Genomic DNA, 17137 nt, shown 5'->3' on the forward strand with positions numbered 1-17137 from the left:
GCAGTGGGGAGAGGTGGGGGGTGGTCCCAGGCCCCTTGCCGCCCCATTTCTACAGATTATACCTGGTGCCCACTGGCGAGGCCACTTCGAAGTGGTTGCTCCTCCCTCAGGAGGACCCTGGGGACCCTGGGTGGGCAGGGGCCATGCTTGCCAGGGGCCTGCCCAGGAAACACTGCTCTGCTCCAGTGACGACTTCACTGTCCCCGCAGCAGACACACAGGGATGGCTTTTCCGGGGCTACCGGTTAAGGGAGGATATAGGGGCTGCGGGGAGAGATCTCCTGGAACCCCTGGGCTCATCATCACAGGGCACATGGAGCCTGGTCACCTGGCTGCTGGGCAGCGCCCCCCGGTCCTCAGATCATCACCCCTGCCCAGGCGTCGGGTTATGTCTTCCAGGGTCGCGTGTGGGCTCAGCTAGCTGGGACCTCTTCCTCCAGACCTGAGAGGTCCACTGCCCCCTCGCATGTCCATCCGGCGCCTGCCAACCTCGGGGAAGCCCACCTTGGCTTGCCCAGGGGGGCTGCTGCAGCCTCTGGCTCACAACTGCTGGCTCCCACCCCTTTCACCATCCAGAACATTCTCTCCTCCCTCCAGAACATTCTCTCCTCCCTCCCACAGTGCTCCAGGTAACTCCCGCAGGGGGTCGGTTGTGTGGCGCTCGAGCTGCCACCAGGGGGCCGGTTGGCCGTGCGTGGCTTTCAGCCTCCCCCTGGAGTTTTAGGACCAGTCTGCGCACAGTTTTTATTTGTGTGCTTTCCGCAAGGCTCTGTTGGGAGGCATTACTCATAACTCAGTTTGGTGAAAATCTATCTGGATACTCATGCTTGAGGTAAATATACCGAGTGTTTGTAACCACCTCTCTCACCCCACCCCGCTTACAATTGTAAGAGTGCTGAGCACCGGAAACCAGAAAACCAGGCACTCAGCACATGCTGGGGCCCCATGCCACTGAGCCTCACGCGTCTGCGGAGCTGCTGAGCCTGCTGGCTGCCGGCAACACGAGGCCATGGAGACGGCTCTGCGCACCAAGGTGGGGACACACCCGGCCTCCCCGAATAGGAGGGGTGGCACAGGGCTGCGTGCAGTGTGTGCGTGTGCGGGCTCAGTCGCTCAGTCGCTCAGTCGTGTCCGACTCTCTGCGACCCCATGAGCTGTAGCCCGCCAGGCTCCTCTGTCCATGGGATTTTCCAGACAAGAATACTGGAGTGGGTTGCCATTTCCTTTTCTGGGGGCTCTTCCCAGACCAGGGGTTGAACTCAGGTCTCCTGCATTGGCAGGCATCGGATTTTTTAATCACTGAGACACTTGGGAAGCCCTCTGAACAGAGCAGGCAGGTGGAAAGGCAGGCGGCTGCTCTGCTGGCGGGAGTGAGCAGCTGGGCTGTAGAGACGAAGCTGTGCCCTCCCGCCATCCCGCATCCCGGGGGCTCTGCAGGTTGGTTCTGGGCTCCCTCTCCCGCCTGCGTCTGGGTGACATCCGGCCAGACCACCTGCACACTGGTATTCAGAGGCCCGAACCTGACATGACAGCACCTGCCCTGGGGCTACGCACCAGGGACACCGGCCTTCATGGTGCGGGCCGATGTGTCCTCTGGCTGGGCTGGCCTGCGGCTAACCATCCTGTGCAGGACGCATGTCCTCCTGCCTGTCCTGGGACAGGACCCGTGGGCAGTGACCAGTGTCTGAGGGAGAGGCGGTCACCCAGTACCAGGGATGTGGCCCCTGGCCTGGAGTCCATGTCAGTGCAGGGGCGTCGTGCAGAGGTGGCCCTGTGGGTGGGCGTTGCAGGGCCAGGCTCAGACGTTCCTAAGGATGCTGATGAGTAGGGAACAGCAGAGAGCAGTCTCTGCAAAGACGGTGCAGGACAGGATATCCCTTCAACTTCTCCTCCTCCAGCCTCAGAATGAGTGCTTCCCTGGTGGCTTGGGCGGTGAAGAATCTGCCTCCAATGCAGGAGACCCAGGTTCGATCCCTGGCTCGGGAAGATCCCCTGGAGAAGGGAATGGCAACCTACTCCAGTACTCTTGCCTGGAGAATCCCATTGACAGTGGAGCCTGGAGGGCTACAGTCCGTGGGGTCGCAGAGTTGGACACGACTGAGTGGCACTTTCTTTTTCTTCCAGCCTCGCAATGAGGGTAGGGTGGTGGCGGCAGCAGCTGGGTCATGGGGATGGGGTTGCTGTGCCTTGAAGGTCAGGGCTTCTCCTCTGAAGAGAAGGGGTGAGGGGAACTATCCCCCATCATCCATAGAGGAGTAGGGGAGAACAGTGCCCCTCGGGGCGGTAGGCGAGGTCACGGGAGTCCCAGCTGGGCCCTTGTGGCCTCGGGAGGCAGCTCCGAGTCACTCCTATTTAATCCCCATGAGGACCTGAGAGGCGTGTGCAGCTTTCACTTTATAAATGAAACAGCAGCGTCTGAGACGGGGTCCCTCATCCAGGACTTGGGGGCAAGGCCGTCTGACCAAGGCCCTGTGTTTTGTCCCCACAGCAGGCAGAACTGACTTGGGTCCCGTCTCCAGGGTTAAAGCCCAGAGCCCGGGGACGCATCTAACCTTCCTCCTGTGGGATTCCGTTAGCCTCAAGGGGCTGTCGGGAGCCGACGACGTGGAGGGGTCTGTCTGCAATGGTCTCAGAATTGGGGTGAGGTAGGAAAAAGGAAAGTCAGTTTATGTGTAGGTGGCCAGGCAGTCCACCTCCTGAACCCTCCAGGGAAAGGCCTTTGGACAAAGCAGCCCCCGCCCCCCAAACACAGAGGGACTCAGCTCCCCCACCTCCGAGAGCCCTTTGAAGGGGGCTCCGTGCTTGTTCTGAACAAACTGGGCCTGTCATTTCCAAAGCGATTCATTCCAGGAAAGAATGGAGAATCCGTCTTCAAACCCGATCACCGCGGTGCCGACCTGGAACGGCCCAGTGAAGCCTGTGGTGACAGCGGGACCATGCCGGGCGGGGGCGTCCTTCCAACCACGCTGCGAGGGGGTGTGCGGGGGAGCGCCCTTCCAGCTGTCTGCATTGTCAGTGTTCTGACTGGGCTGTTTATCCAAATCAAGTAAAAAAAATCCTTATTTCAGAAATCAGCCATTTGCCACCACAAGTATATTGGGAAATTTTTCGGTGGCTTTCATTTCCCTCAGCTGGAGAAGCGACCCTGAACACTGATCAAGGATACGCAGGCTTGTTTTAGAGGTCGGCCTGCAGTTGGGGAGAAGGTTGATTTTGCTCCAGGTTGAGTATGGGGGGTGTGGGGCCGAGGGGAGTAGTTCCCGTTGTGAGGGCAGCAGGTCCACGTGTCTCCCCCTGCCCTCCTGCCCTGTAGGAACACAGAGATCCTGCACAGGCAGCGACGAGCTTCAAGTGCCCTGAGGGTCTGCCGTCGCGTCAGATGCTGTGAGTGTTGGAGAAACAGAAGGGCCTGTCCCTCCCTGACTCAGGGGGTGACAGCAGGTCCCTGGACTCAGGGTGTACTTCAAGGGCCCGGAAAGTTTAGCTCCTTCCCTCAGGGGCAGGCGAGGAGGCGCCCCAAGACCCAGCCTGGCCACGCGCCTGCCCCAGGTCTGTGCTCCCGGTCCACGTCCAGGCGGCAGAAGCTGTGAGGAAACCTATTTCCCCCGCCTCTTTTCTGACCCTGAAAGGAGAGCGAGGCCTGGCTAGTGTAGGCATCTGGAGATCTTTTTATGGTCCGAGAAGAAACAGGGCTGTAGAAATGCAAAGCTGACTTCATTTCCGATGCTCGGCAGGGATTAGGTCAACCTGGACAGAGCCCTCCTGCCTCCTTCCGAGGGCGAGCCCCTTGGCTCTGTGAACACAAGCCCGTCTGGGCCGCAGCCATCCTGCAGAGGCCAAGAACTGGCTTCAAGATCTGTGGCCTTCCTCTCAGCTCTATTCGCTGAAGACTGCAAAGTGTTCCCCGGGGAGCAGAGGCTGGCTTCTGCCGAAGGGGCTGGACAGATGCTGTGTTGCTGGAAGCCTGGGACGTGTCTGGAGTCCTGGGATGACCCCCATAGAAACCAGCGGTGAATACTTTCAGCAAGCATTTCCCATCAAGGGCCCAGCAATCGGTGCCAATGGGTGCTGACAAACAGGTTGACTTTGTCTGGAAAATCGCTCCTCTTGTTACTGGCGAGGCCGGTGGGGCGCGTCGGTGGCTGCGGGCCTACACTGCCACCTGGTGGTTGGCATGTTCTCTGAGGTCCCGAAATAACTGCAGCTGCTGATGAAAAAGAAACCGCGTTCCTGGAAGGGAAGGGCTCTTTCCACGGGGAGAATACTCTTCAGAAATGAGGATGGGAAGAAGCAAACACTGCTGAAGCGCCGCATTCGCTGCGATGTGACGTGAGCAAAGGGCTTTTCCCACGCGCGCAATCCTTGGCACCCGGTGCCCTGAAGGATGGAATGAAAACAGACGCGTGACTGAAAATGTCTGAGACATTTTATTTCATATTATACATCCTTTTCTTTTCTTTTTTTTAAAAAGGCAGAAACATTTAGGGAAACATTTGACAAGAAACAGCCTTGAACTGGAGGACTTTGGACATGGGTTTTGAAATGTCTTGCTTTCATAGAGTCTTCTTCACGGCCGCTTGTGTCAAGCTGAAGAGATAAGCCTCATAGATGATATTCAAGAAGTTGTCGTCGTTCTGGAAAACAGAATCAGAGGCCCCGAGGGGGTGAGACTCGGCTGCAGAAACCAGAAGCTTAGTCTGTCTTGGGGCTGGGCTGGCACCAGATCCTAAGCTGTTCCTCCCCCCCTGGGTGCTCATGTGCCTGGTCTCTAAGCACCTGTGTGAATAGGGGGGCTGAGGCCAGGCTGTGGAGGTGGTAGGGATATGAGTCAGCTGTGGGTCCTCAGCGGTCAGGTGGGGAAGCAACAGGTGCTTGTGGCCTGCAGCTCAGGGCCCCAGCCTTGGGGAAGCACGGAGTGAGGCCAGCTCCAGAGAGGCCTGGTCAGTCCGCTGCCTGCAGAGACACCAGGCCTCTGGAGGCTGCTGGGGGAGGACAGGACCCACTCGATCCTGCCCGCCTGGCTGCAAGATCACTAGTGGCTCTGAAAGGTCCCCAAGTCACCCACAAGCAGTGGTTGTTGCTGTTTAGTTGTGTCCGACTCTTTACGACCTCATGGGCTGTAGCCCGCCAGGCTCCTCTGTCCATGGGATTTCCCAGGCAAGAATACTGGAGTGGGTTGCCACTTTCTTCTCCTTGGGATCTTCCTGACTCAGGGATCAAACCTGGGTCTCCTGCATTGGCAGGCAGGTTCTTTACTACTGAGCCACCGGGGAGGCTGGCCTTTACTGTGGGCCAAAGTGAAGACTTCAGGGCAATGTGCTTGGTGAAGCCAGAGCCAGAGCCCTGCCCTGGCCCCGTTAGCTGAGGAGGGCTCTGGCCTTGGCTGGGGGACAGCGATGAGACCGGGGGGCTCTGCTGCTGCTCCAGGGGCCGAGGGACCCATGGAGGTTTTCTGTTTCTGAAGCTGGAGACTCCCTCCCGCCGGGCTCTGTGGCGCTCTGGTGATCCACCCATGGCTCACACGCCTGCTCACTCCCAGGGGCTCACGGGGGAGCGGCCAGTGCAGATGACAGACTGTGAAATCTAACTAGCGAGGCCTGGGGGAGGGGCCACTGCAGCCCCGCAGCGTCTCTGCCCCTGCACCGAGAACTGTGGACAGGGTTATTAGATGGAGTAAGTGCCTCTACATTCACATTTAAGGGGTTTTTGTCTATTGCTCACAGAGGTGTATAGATGTCGTCCCCAAGCCTTCATGAACTTACCACGAGCGGCCCCTGGAAAAGGAGGGGGCTCCCCTTCCTGGCAATCAGGGAGGTTCGGGCAACTCCTATCTGTTCCGCTTTCATGCTCAGCTGCTTCCTGACCCCTTCCCCTCCTCTCTAAAATGCGTTACCTTCAAACTAAACAGTCTGACTAGAGGAGACTTCCATTTTTTGAGCCAGACTACAGAGCAAGGAAGTGCTGGCCGCTCTCTCAAGGCCCCCTGACACTCAAGCAAAATGACACGAAAATCCTTTTACCCAAAGAGACTACACAAAAGACCCCTGAACGTGAGACCTGAGCTGTCTGGGTCCGCCAGCTTTTCAGGGCCTGCCCTGAGTCCTGGGGTGTGCTCTCTCTGGGCCGCCCAGCCACCTCGTGGCGGGTCTGTGAGGTGGGCAGGGGGGCTGGACAGTGAGGCTGCGGCCTTAGCTCTGCTCTTCGCTGGCGGGTGCCCGCAGGCCTGTCCCTCGGCCTCAGCCTCCTGGTCTTGGAAACCCAGCCTGGCACAGCTCTGTGCAAGTGTCCTTGTTCTTGTTATTTCACAGGGACGAGTGAGCACAGGAAGTCATCCCACCCCATCCTCACTGCAGGCTTTAAGGATCTCTGTAAAACACGCCTGGGCTGTCATAGACACTCCTGCTGTCCCTGCTGCCCCCTCCCCGGGGCTCAGGGCAGCCTCTCTCCACCTCCTGCTGGTTCCCAATGCCCCCAGGCCAAGGACCCTCCAGTGGCAGGGGTGGTGCCTGCCTCTTCCTTTCCTGCACTGGAGGACCGAGTCCCTCCTCCAAGGACAGCATCCTGAGGAGCGGACGCATCCACCCGGAAGCTCTGGGCTGCCGCATCACCCTCTGGTTCTTGGGGAGCAGGAGTGGGCAGGGAGCCCTGGGTGAGGCAGAGGAGGGGGCGGTGCTCCCTACCTGGATGAGATGCAGCAGGGCCTCCTGGAGCTGCGGCTTGCTCAGGGCGCTGCCGGGGGTCCCTGGGGGCTCGGGCGTCCGCAGGGGCAGGAGGAGGCCAGAGGGGGTGGCAGCGGGGTCCTGGTTTCCTGGGGGCAAGGGCGCACGGCTCCTCTCTTGCGGCGGGGCCCAGCTGGGCTGCGCGAACACCAGGGGCGACATGAGTGGAGGTGGGGTCACGGTGGCCGGGATGCGCTGCGGCGAGAGGGCCTGGCCGGGGAGATGGAGGCAGGTGGGCAGGTGCGGGCGGCCGGCGCCGGCGCACATGGAGGGCGAGGACAGTGAGGGGGACACGGCAGGCTCCAAGGCTAACCGCCCGCGGCTCCAGCGTCGGGGCAGCCCACAGAAGGCCGGCTGCGCCTGCGCCTGCACCGCCCCCCGCCCCACCCTGGTACCATCGGCCTGGCGTCCGCTGTCATACCCACGGGCCACTCGGCAGGAAGGCTTGTGCTCTGAGTAGCACCTCACTTCCCCGCTTCCGGTTACCACTTGACCGCATCTAGAACCTGTCCTTTCCCTTGGGGCTGGCTGTCCATGCCCCTGCCCGCTGGGGCCCATCTTCCTGCTGTGAGGGAGCCGCCCTGTTCCTCGCCTGGCGTAGGCAGAACGGGCAGGGTCACATCTTCACCCCCCAAACTCCTGATTCTCTGCACTCGGGCCTGGGGGGACAGCGCCCTGGGGACTATTCCTGCAGGCCCTGCAAGTGACCGGTCTGTCCGGGCAGGTCAGTCTGCCTTTCTTGGCTACCTGATCTAAACCAAGTTTTCCATAGTGTCTCCTGGCCCCTCGGGAGCTGCTGTGACCTCAGTCACCCTCTTGGCACTGTCCTGGGCAGAAAGCAGGCGGAGGGGGCAGGTGGTTTGTGTAACTGTCCCTGGTCGTCGTTTGAAGCAGAGGTGGCTCCACGGGCGGCTAGTGGAGCACCGGCTCTGTGGCCTGTGAGCAGGGAAGGGGGGCGTGCCCGTGAGGGTGACCGCCAACCATTAACTCCAGCTTCCTAGTGCCCGGTCTGAATCCTCGGGAACAAGCAGAGAAAGGGGGCACGGTCGCGCTGGGGCGAGGATGAGGGCGGGGAGCAGCCTCTGTCTCAGGACGGCAGGTGCTCACAGGTGAGATTTCCATCAACGGCCCACAGGAGCACTTCGACCCACAGTCTGACAAACATGAAGACTGTGTTTCCACGCCTGCAGCCTTGGTTCCTGAAAGTGAACGATTCTGGGGCCCTGCTGTAAGCCGCTCGCCGAAACAGGACAGAAGGAGCAACGAGGACACATAATACATAGGAAGAACTTCCTGAACTTGAGCCCTGAGGCACTGTCAATGAATCTGTACCAGCCCAAACGGAAAAACGTCCCTCAGATCTCCAGATGCTGCCTGCGCGTGAGCAGTGAAGAAATGGACAAGCTCTCAGTTTTGTCACTGCCCCGAGTTATTAGTGACCACAGAGAACCAGCTTCCCCGGAGGACGGAGCACTTCTAAGAAGGACATTTCCTTTCTGGCAGTCAGTGTGCATGTCGTCGGGGCGGGGGCAGCGGCAGCTTCTGGCTTCTCCTGACTCTCACTAAGCTATCCCTGCAGAGATGGGCAGGGAGGCTGTGCCTTCCAGGGTCAGTGACCCGCTTTTCCGCTGACCTCAAGACCCCACGGGCTGCGGCCTCCACAGGGACAGGGCGCCCGGCTCACCTCCACGCAGCACGTGCAGAGGGGCCTGGCCCGCAGCCAGTGCCTGAAAGCACGTACTGCATCGTGAATACACAACAGTTCACTGTGCGCGATGTAACCAGCGGGGACCTGAGGCATGGCATCCTGGAACAATTTCAGACCCTAAGTTTCCAACCACAAAGACCTAGGGTTTTCTTGTATCCATGTCACACGTGGAAACAAGAAGTCTTCTCTCTAGGAATGAAGCGTGTTTGAAAGGAGGGCTCCCAGAACCACTGGGCAGAGAGCAGACCCCTTCCTGGCAGGAGGTGGAGGTGGGTGCGGTGTCCTGCATGGACCCCGTCCAGTGCTCCCCGGCAGGACACTTACCTGAAGGAGGGGAGCTGGCTGCTCAGTGCTGGGGGGCGGGTCCCTCCAGGGCTCCAGGGGGTTCCGCACTCGGGTGCTCGGGGTTGCTGTGGGGAACTTGGCTGCCAGGGCTGGGCGGCCGGGCGCTGGCAGCTGCTGTTCCTGCTGTACCGCCTGGAGCCTCCGCAGCAGCTCCCGTGGGGAGACCTCGCCTGGCCCCACTGGCTGATGGCCGGGGCCAGGGCCGGGGGGTGTTGGTCTGGGGAGGGCCCAGGGCCCTGGAGTCTGGGGCAGGAGGGCACTGCCGAGACGGGTGGGCTGGGCCGGGGCCGCGGGGGTGGTGGCCGAGCTGGCAGGTGCTGGCACCCCGGGCTCACACTTGTTCTCGGCCCCGGGGATGCTCTGCACCTGGAGGGGGTTCTGAGTCCCAGGGGCTGCGAGTGCGTGCCTGTGGGGAGACCCTGTCTGGGCGGGCCCAGCGCAGGCCGCCCTGAGGGCGTCTGTGCAGGGCCGGCTCTCAGGCAGCTCTGCCAGTGGCTGTAGGTCCGCGCTCCTGACCATGAGCTTCTGAATGGCAGGGCAGAGCTGCTTGTCAACAGGGGGCGAGGGTCTCCGGGGCTCCTCATAGGACAGGGGCCGGACGACCCCCTGCCTCACCGGGAGCTTCTCTGGCTGTTGCCGATGCAGGGGGGGGGTCAGGGGAGGCCCTGCGGCCTCCTGACTTGGGGCTTTGTCCCGCTTCCCGAAGAGCGCCGTCAAGGACAGGTGCTGGGGTTCCGGGTCTGAGGTCTGGAACAAACACACACGTCTGAGAGCGTGTCCATGTGTGATCTGGTTATGCGTGATGGGGGGAACGAAACCTAACTTACCCACACGATGATTTCTATTTACAAGGGGTCGATTAGAGGATAGAAAAGCCTAATGATCATAAACTTTACCCATCTGGGACTGCCTTTCTAACATCAAATTTTGTCACAGGCTTCTCCCTCCCAAGACAGCTGTCATATTTCAGTATCTATTGAATTTTTTTTTCGGGAGGGGGGCTGGGCCACATGAGGGATCCAGTTCCCTAACCAGGGATGGAACTCGGGCCCCCTGCAAGCGGAAGCCCGGAGCCCTAAAAGCTGGGCCACCGTGGAAGTCCCTCACTATCCGCTGACTGACGAGCAGTCAGGAGACGCTTGCTGGGCCTGGGAACGACCGTGTGCAAAAGCACAGACACTGACAGACGGAGGACCATCTCCCCAGCAGGAAGTATACCTCCCCCTGCAAAGCACCTGGGACACCGAGCAAACACAGAAACACACGGGCTTCAGAATTCCTGACAGTTTTCCACAGAATGATAGAAATTAAGAGCTGGAGAGTTCTAAGTCATCACTCTCTCTAACTCGATCTGAATACATAGTAGTAGCTCTAATAGCCCGTCAGAGGCGTAAATGCCCCTGTGGCTGGCGACAGGCCTTCTTCCTTCCTGCCTGTGCCCTGGTGCCTCTGCTAGGAGAACATGTGTGTACCCTAAAGACACATATTCCAGTTTCTCTTGTAAACAATTTCCACGAAAAGCAAACTTATAATAAAAACTAAAAAATAATTAGAAAAGACATTTTAAAAAAATTCAATGCAAGACTTGCATGAGACTGTCTTTTGGCTCCATGTTCATCTTTAAAGTTGATTTAAACCAACAATTCCCTTATAAAAACTTTTTTTGATGAAGAATAACCATAGGTACTGGTTACACCCACACTCAGTGATGGAACTTGCAGATTAGCCCTTTTGCTGATGCTGGGGTATTCTGAAAAATATACATACTCATACAAAAACTGATGTCATGTTTCAAGTTTGTATCTTAGATGCAAATGCAGTGACGGGCCATGGGGTCTAAAGGGGGACTTGACACCAGTCCTTAGGCCAGGAGTCCCACCCACACAGGGCACATGGCCCCAGACTGGGCGCCAAGTGGGGAGGGCTGCATCTCTTGTCAGTGGCCAACTTCAGAAGGATATGGCCCAACGGGTAATAGTATCGTCAGCTCCAATGTGGTATTAGGCTGCTGTCTTTTTGGAACAAATTAACCTCTAAGGAATCAAGTTCACAGAGTAAGGGAAATGCCAAATGTCAAAACGGCAATCCTTTGTAGGAAGAGCAAATTATACATAATGACAAAACCTCCACTTTGAAATCTCTCTTTCCTGGATCAACTCTAGGGCACCTCCATAGCACAGCCCCCCACCCCCTCGCCTCTGATCAGCCTCAGGGCCAAAGTCCCTCAGGAATCACTGGGACCGGGTGGAGAGCAAGGACCGTGCACCTGGCCGGGCCGAGGGCCCCGCTGCTGCCGGCTCCCACTGGGTTTCACTGGAATCGGCTTGATGAGGTTGGGGTTGTCGTGGATGGCGGACGAGCTGCTGATCTGTTTGGGCTCGGAGCAGGTTTTACACTGAAATGGAAAAAAGAACCTCATTTTCGGTGTAAAAGAAACTTTAATCTCTTGAGAAGAACGCATCTTCATGCTCTTTATCGTATCTGTGTGCTCAGCTGCTAAGTTGTATCTGGCTCTTGGTGACACCACGGATGGTAGCCTGCCAGGCTCCTCTGTTCATGGAATTTTCCAGGCAAGAATACTGGAGTGGGTAGCCATTTACTATTCCAGGGGATCTTCCTGACCCAGGGATGGAACCCAAGGTCTCTTACATCTCCTGCATTGGTAGGTGGGTCCTCTACCACTAGTGCTACCTGGGAAGCCCAAGCTATGTTTGAGTCTAAACCAAATTCAGATTGAGTGTGTCGCAGCGGCACAATTCAGCGGTACTCCATTGGCCTGCAGGATCCAGAGGCCCCAAGACGCCCGGAGGTGTGACAGTCTGGGGGTCTGCCTGAGAAGCAGCAGCTTTAACAAAGTCTCCGGCTCTCCCACGGTAATCAGCAATACAAAGGCTCCCCTGGCGCCTCGTCTGGGTCAGGGGAGGGCTCCAAGCCCAGTTGGCAGCTGACTTAAGACTGGAGAGCTGTGTTCTCAGAGCGACTGACCTTGGTCTATAAACCAATGGGGAAAGCTGACTCAAACCACTGATTTTTAAAAATTACTAACATCATCCTTATTTAATGAGTGATTTTTGCATAAACAGAATAATTCAAATCCAAGTGTTCTGAACCGCTCACTACAAATTAGAATTTCACAGAGAAAGAGATGAGAGACAAGCCTCGTCATTTCAGATCCCGAGTCATCACCGCCCATTAATCTAATCAACCATGCAATTGCTCACACACTGGGATTCACAGCAGGGAGGGTGCAGCAGCGCTGTCTGTGACTCCCTCGCTGAAACAGCAAATAAAACTGTAAAGTGCGGGCTTCTGCCAGGTGGGCTTTGTGGCGTCATTCGTTTCCATGGCACACTTGTGCCCTCGGGCCAGGACACACTTCTCTGCCCTCAGCGTGGAGTGGCCGTGAATACAACTTTCCCCCCCAACTCCCGCCCCCAGACCCTGAGTGTTTCCGTAAGCTTCATGGCTGTTGGCTGCACTTTCTACCCGAGGATGTCGGGGCTGGGGCTGATCACCAGTGTGCTTGCTTCGGTTTGGAAAGTTCGCTGCACAAAGGACTTTTTTCAGCCAAGAATTCCGTCCACCATTCGCATATTTGGCGCTAGTATTAAATGGCACATGGAATCACTTTCTGAGTCATAAAAAGTTATTTCTAACTCTCAGGTGAGTTATGGCCACAGGACCACTGGCCTGGCTTCCAAGATGTGGATCACCAGCAGGAGACCAGAGTGTGGTCCCCAACAGAGTCACTGGTGGAATGCTGGCGTGAAAAGGCTGGACAGCCTGCTGGCTATGCCAAAGACAGCGGAGCTCAGCTCACTTCTGCGAGTGCTCCCTTCTGCGCTCAGGGTCCCTGGGTTGCCAACTGCTTTACTCTGCACACGCTGAGGCGGGCCGTGGACAGCACCCCCCAGGGGAAGCGGCCAGCAGCTGCTTCCTGAGTCACCACCACAGGCCATCTACCAATGAAGCTTCACTTTCATGTAAAAAGTGCTCAGAACAAGACTGACTTCCGAGGCTTGCAGCTCATTATCCAGTGGTTGAAGCTTCTACGCCTCTCCCTACCCAAAGCTTCTATGCCCTTCCTTACTTGGAAAAACAGACAGAATTGGCAAAAGTGTATAACGGATTCTTTGCAGAGAACCTGAGGCTTTAACAGCTACATCACATGAGCCTGTTTATCACACAGACACGAGTACCCACGAGGCAGGGAAGCCTGGGGGAAAATATACTTGAAGTGCTAAAGGCAGACATTGTTGGGTGGTAGGGTTATGCGTAATTTCATTTTCTTTCTTCTACTTTAAAATTTTTCAGTTCAGTTCAGTTGCTCAGTTGTGTCTGACTCTTTGCAACACCATGGTCTGTAGCACGCCAGGCTTCCCTGTCCATCACCGACTCCCAGAGCTTACTCAAATTCATGTCCATCGAGTTGGTGATGCCATCCAACCATCTCATCCTCTGTTGTCCCCTTCTCCTCCTGACTTTCATCTTTCCAAGCATCAGGATCTTTTCCAATGAGTCAGTTCTTCCCATCAGGTGGCCAGAGTATTGGAGTTTCAGCTTCAGCATCAGTCCTTCCAATGAATATTCAGGACTGATTTACTTTAGGATGGACTGGTTGGATCTCCTTGCAGTCCAAGAGACTCTCAAGAGTCTTCTCCAACATCACAGTTCAAAAGCATCAATTCTTTGGCACTCAGCTTTCTTTATAGGACAACTCTCATATCCACAGATGATTACTGGAAAAACCATAGCTTTGACTAGATGGACCTTTGTTGGCACAGTAATGTCTCTGCTTTTTAATATGCTTTCTAGGTTGGTCATAGCTTTTCTTCCAAGAAGCAAGCGTCTTTTAATTTCATGGCTGTAGTCACTATCTGCAGTGATTTTGGAGCCCCCCCAAAATAAAGTCTGTCACTATTTGCATTGTTTCCCCATCTATTTGCCATGAAGTGATGGGATTGGATGCTGTGATCTTAGTTTTATGAATGTTGAGTTTTAAGCCAACTTTTTCACTCCTCTTTCACTTTCATCAAGAGGCTCTTTAGTTCTTCGCTTTCTGCCATAAGGATGGTGTCATCTACATATCTGAGGTTACTGATATTTCTCCCAGCAATCTTTGATTCCAGCCTGTGCTTCATCCAGCCTAGCATTTCACATGATGTACTCTGCATGTAAGTTAAATAAACAGGGTGACAATATACAGCCTTGACATACTCCTTTCCTGATTTGGAACCAGTCTGTTATTCTATGTCCAGTTCTAACTGTTACTTCTTGACCTGCATATAGATTCCTCAGGAGGCAGGTCAGGTGGTCTGCTGTTACCATCCCTTTAAGAATTTTCCACAGTTTGCTGTGATCCCCACAGTCAAAGGCTTTGGTGTAGTCAATAAAGCAGGTGTTTTTCTGGAACTCTCTTGCTTTTTCGATGATCCAGCAGATGCTGGCAACTTGATTTCTGGTTCCTCTGTCTTTTCTAAATCCAGCTTGAACATCTGGAAGTTCACGGTTCACGTATTGCTGAACCTTGCTTGGAGAATTTTGAGCATTACTTTGCTAGCGTGTCAGATAAGTGCAATTGTGCAGTGGTTTGAACATTTTTTGGCATTCTGTTTCTTTGGGATTGGAATGAAAACTGACCTTTCCCAGCCCTGTGACCACCGCTGAGTTTTCCAAATTTGCTGGCATATTGAGTGCAGCACTTTCACAGTATCATCTTTTAGGATTTGAAATAGCTCAACTGGAATTCTATCACCTCCACTAGCTTGGTTTGTAGTGATGCTTCCTAAGGCCCACTTCACTTTGCACTCCAGGACATCTGGCTCTAGGTGAGTGATCACACCATTGTGATTATCTGGGTCATGAAGATCTTTTTTGTACAGTTCTTCTGTGTATTCTTGCCACCTCTTCTTAATATCTTTTGCTTCTGTTAGATCTATACCATTTCTGCCCTTTATTATGCCTATCTTTGCATGAAATGTTCCCTTAGTATCTCTAATTTTCTGGAAGACATCTCTAGTCTTTCCCATTCTATTATTTTCCTCTATTTCTTTGCACTGATCACTGAGGAAGGCTTTCTTATCTCTCCTTGCTATTCTTTGGAACTCTTCATTCAAATGCGTATATCTTTCCTTTTCTCCTTTGCCTTTAGCTTCTCTTCATCTCTCAGCTATTTGTAAGACCTCCTCAGACAACCATTTTGCCTTTTTGCATTTCTTTTTCTTGGGTCTTGATCACTGCCTCTTGTACAATGTCACAAACCTCAGTCCATAGTTCTTCAGGCACACTGTCTATCAGATCTAATCTCTTGAATCTATTTGTCTCCTCCACTGTATAATTGTAAGGGATTTGATTTAGGTCATACCTGAATGGTCTAGTGGTTTTCCCTACTTTATTCAATTTAAATCTGAATTTGGCAATAAGGAGTTCATGATCTGAGCCACATTCAGCTCCCGGTCTTGTTCTTGCTGACTGTATAGAGCTTCTCCATCTTTGGCTGCAAAGAATATAATCAATCTGATTTTGGTATTGACCATCTAGTGATGTCCATGTGTAGAGTATTCTTTTGTGTTGTTGAAAAGATGGTGTTTGCTATGACTAATGCGTTCTCTTGGCAAAACTCTGTTAGCCTTTGACCTGCTTTGTTTTGTGCTCCAAGGCCAGATTTGCCTGTTACTCCAGGTATCTCTTGACTTCCTATTTTTGCATTCCAGTCCCCTATAATGAAAAGGACATCTTTTTTGGGTGTTAGTTCTAGAAGGTCTTGTAGGTCTTCATAGAATTGTTCAACTTCAGCTTCTTCAGTATTACTGGTCGGGGCATAGACTTGGGTTGCTGTGACCTTGAATGGTTTGCCTTGGAAACAAACAGAGATCATTCTGTTGTTTTTGAGATTGCATCCAAGTACTGCATTTTGGACTCTCTTGTTGACTATGATGGCTACTCCATTTCTTCTAAGGGATTCTTGCCCACAGTAGTAGATATAATGGTCATCTGAGTTAAATTCACCCATTCTGGTCCATTTTAGTTTGCTGATTCCTAAAATGTCGACGTTCACTCTTGCCATCTCCTGTTTGACCACTTCCAATTTGCCTTGATTCATGGACCTAACATTCCAGGTTCCTACGCAATACTGCTCTTTACAGCATCGGACCTTGGTTCCATCACCAGTCACATCCACAACTGGGTGCTGTTTTTGCTTTGGCTCTCTGAATTATTTCTGGAGTTATTTCTCCACTGATCTCCCTTTCTCCACTAAATCTTCTCATTGAACATCAAAATACAACAGTTCTTTAATTTCATAGCTAACTCAGATGTATATCCAGAGGACAAATATTCCTTCTTGCCTTAAACCACAAAACAGTCTTAAATACAGAATAGTCCACCGATTATTTTATTTTTCTTATTGCAGTACAGTTGAGCTGCAAAATCGTATTAGCTTTAGGTGTTCAGAAAAGTGGTTCAGTTATACGTGTGCACACATGTTCTTCAAAACAGGCCACTTCTAAAGACTCGGCATGTAGCCCCACAGCCCTTGACCCCCCTGGCCCAGCCACTGCCCCAACCTCACCTGCCCTCCAACTAAGTCTAATGGAGGAGGAAGCTCAAGGTCACGGTGCTGCTAGGCATTTGCTTCTTCAGGGAGAAAACATAAAATATTGTCCAAAATAAGTTTTTCAAATTACTCTATTAACTTCATGTAAAAAGGCATTTGTAGTGTTGCCAGGCTTCGCTTTATCAATATCATCTTCCTCCAGCTCAAAGTATTTCCTCTCTCACTTTCTGGGATTATCACACATTTAAGAGGTTTGGAGTTGCAGAGGCCTCAGTGGTCAATTGGTGTAAGACTCAATCGGAGCTGTGCTGTTCTCCTGGGATGTGCCCAACATCCAGCACTCTGTCCTCCTGAAGACTTGTGGTCACTGGAGATCCATGTTCTCATAGCAAGACTCCTGAGGAAGGGCAGTGTTTCCATGCCCACCTTCCCGTACCCAGGCCTGGGCCGCTTATGATGCCCACGCTCTGTGTATCGGAAGAGACACAGACGTGAGCAGACTTGCCCCACCTGGGGGCTCTCGGGGCAGGTACCCCCAGTGGGAGGGTCAGAAGCCACATGAGGGACCGAGAACATGTGAAGTGAGCCTCCGAAGGTGTCCCCTGCCGACGGATGAGCAGAGCAGGAGGCGGCTCCTCCGGGGCGGCGAGGCTGGCCTGCCCTGGTCACATGGTGGGTGCCCCGGCAGGGCCCTGGTGTCACACGCTGGGCAGTGGGAGGCGAGAAGGACGTGGAGCAAGGACAGTGTGTCTGCGCAGGTGCTTCTGGACGCTCCCTGGCTGGCGACGGCAGGAGGAAGAGCGTCCTCTGT

At 54.4% G+C, this 17137-nt stretch overlaps 1 protein-coding gene across 2 annotated transcripts in view; it reads right to left on the bottom strand.

Moving 5' to 3' along the window:
• Window positions 1-4407: 4407 nt before the first annotated feature.
• The window catches only part of DCP1B (decapping mRNA 1B), a 44340-nt gene continuing 31610 nt past the window's right edge, over window positions 4408-17137 (bottom strand). For both annotated transcript variants that reach the window (XM_004006970.6, XM_060413536.1), the window contains exons 6-9: window positions 11038-11166; window positions 8751-9518; window positions 6680-6928; window positions 4408-4633 (exon numbers count right to left, since the gene is read on the bottom strand). In XM_004006970.6, the coding sequence (XP_004007019.2) occupies window positions 4553-4633; window positions 6680-6928; window positions 8751-9518; window positions 11038-11166 (1227 nt within the window). In that variant the 3' untranslated portion in view covers window positions 4408-4552. The remainder of the gene's footprint in view (window positions 4634-6679; window positions 6929-8750; window positions 9519-11037; window positions 11167-17137) is intronic.

The sequence above is a fragment of the Ovis aries genome, chromosome 3 (genome assembly GCF_016772045.2).
Source record: "Ovis aries strain OAR_USU_Benz2616 breed Rambouillet chromosome 3, ARS-UI_Ramb_v3.0, whole genome shotgun sequence".
NCBI classification, from domain to species: Eukaryota; Metazoa; Chordata; class Mammalia; order Artiodactyla; family Bovidae; genus Ovis; species Ovis aries.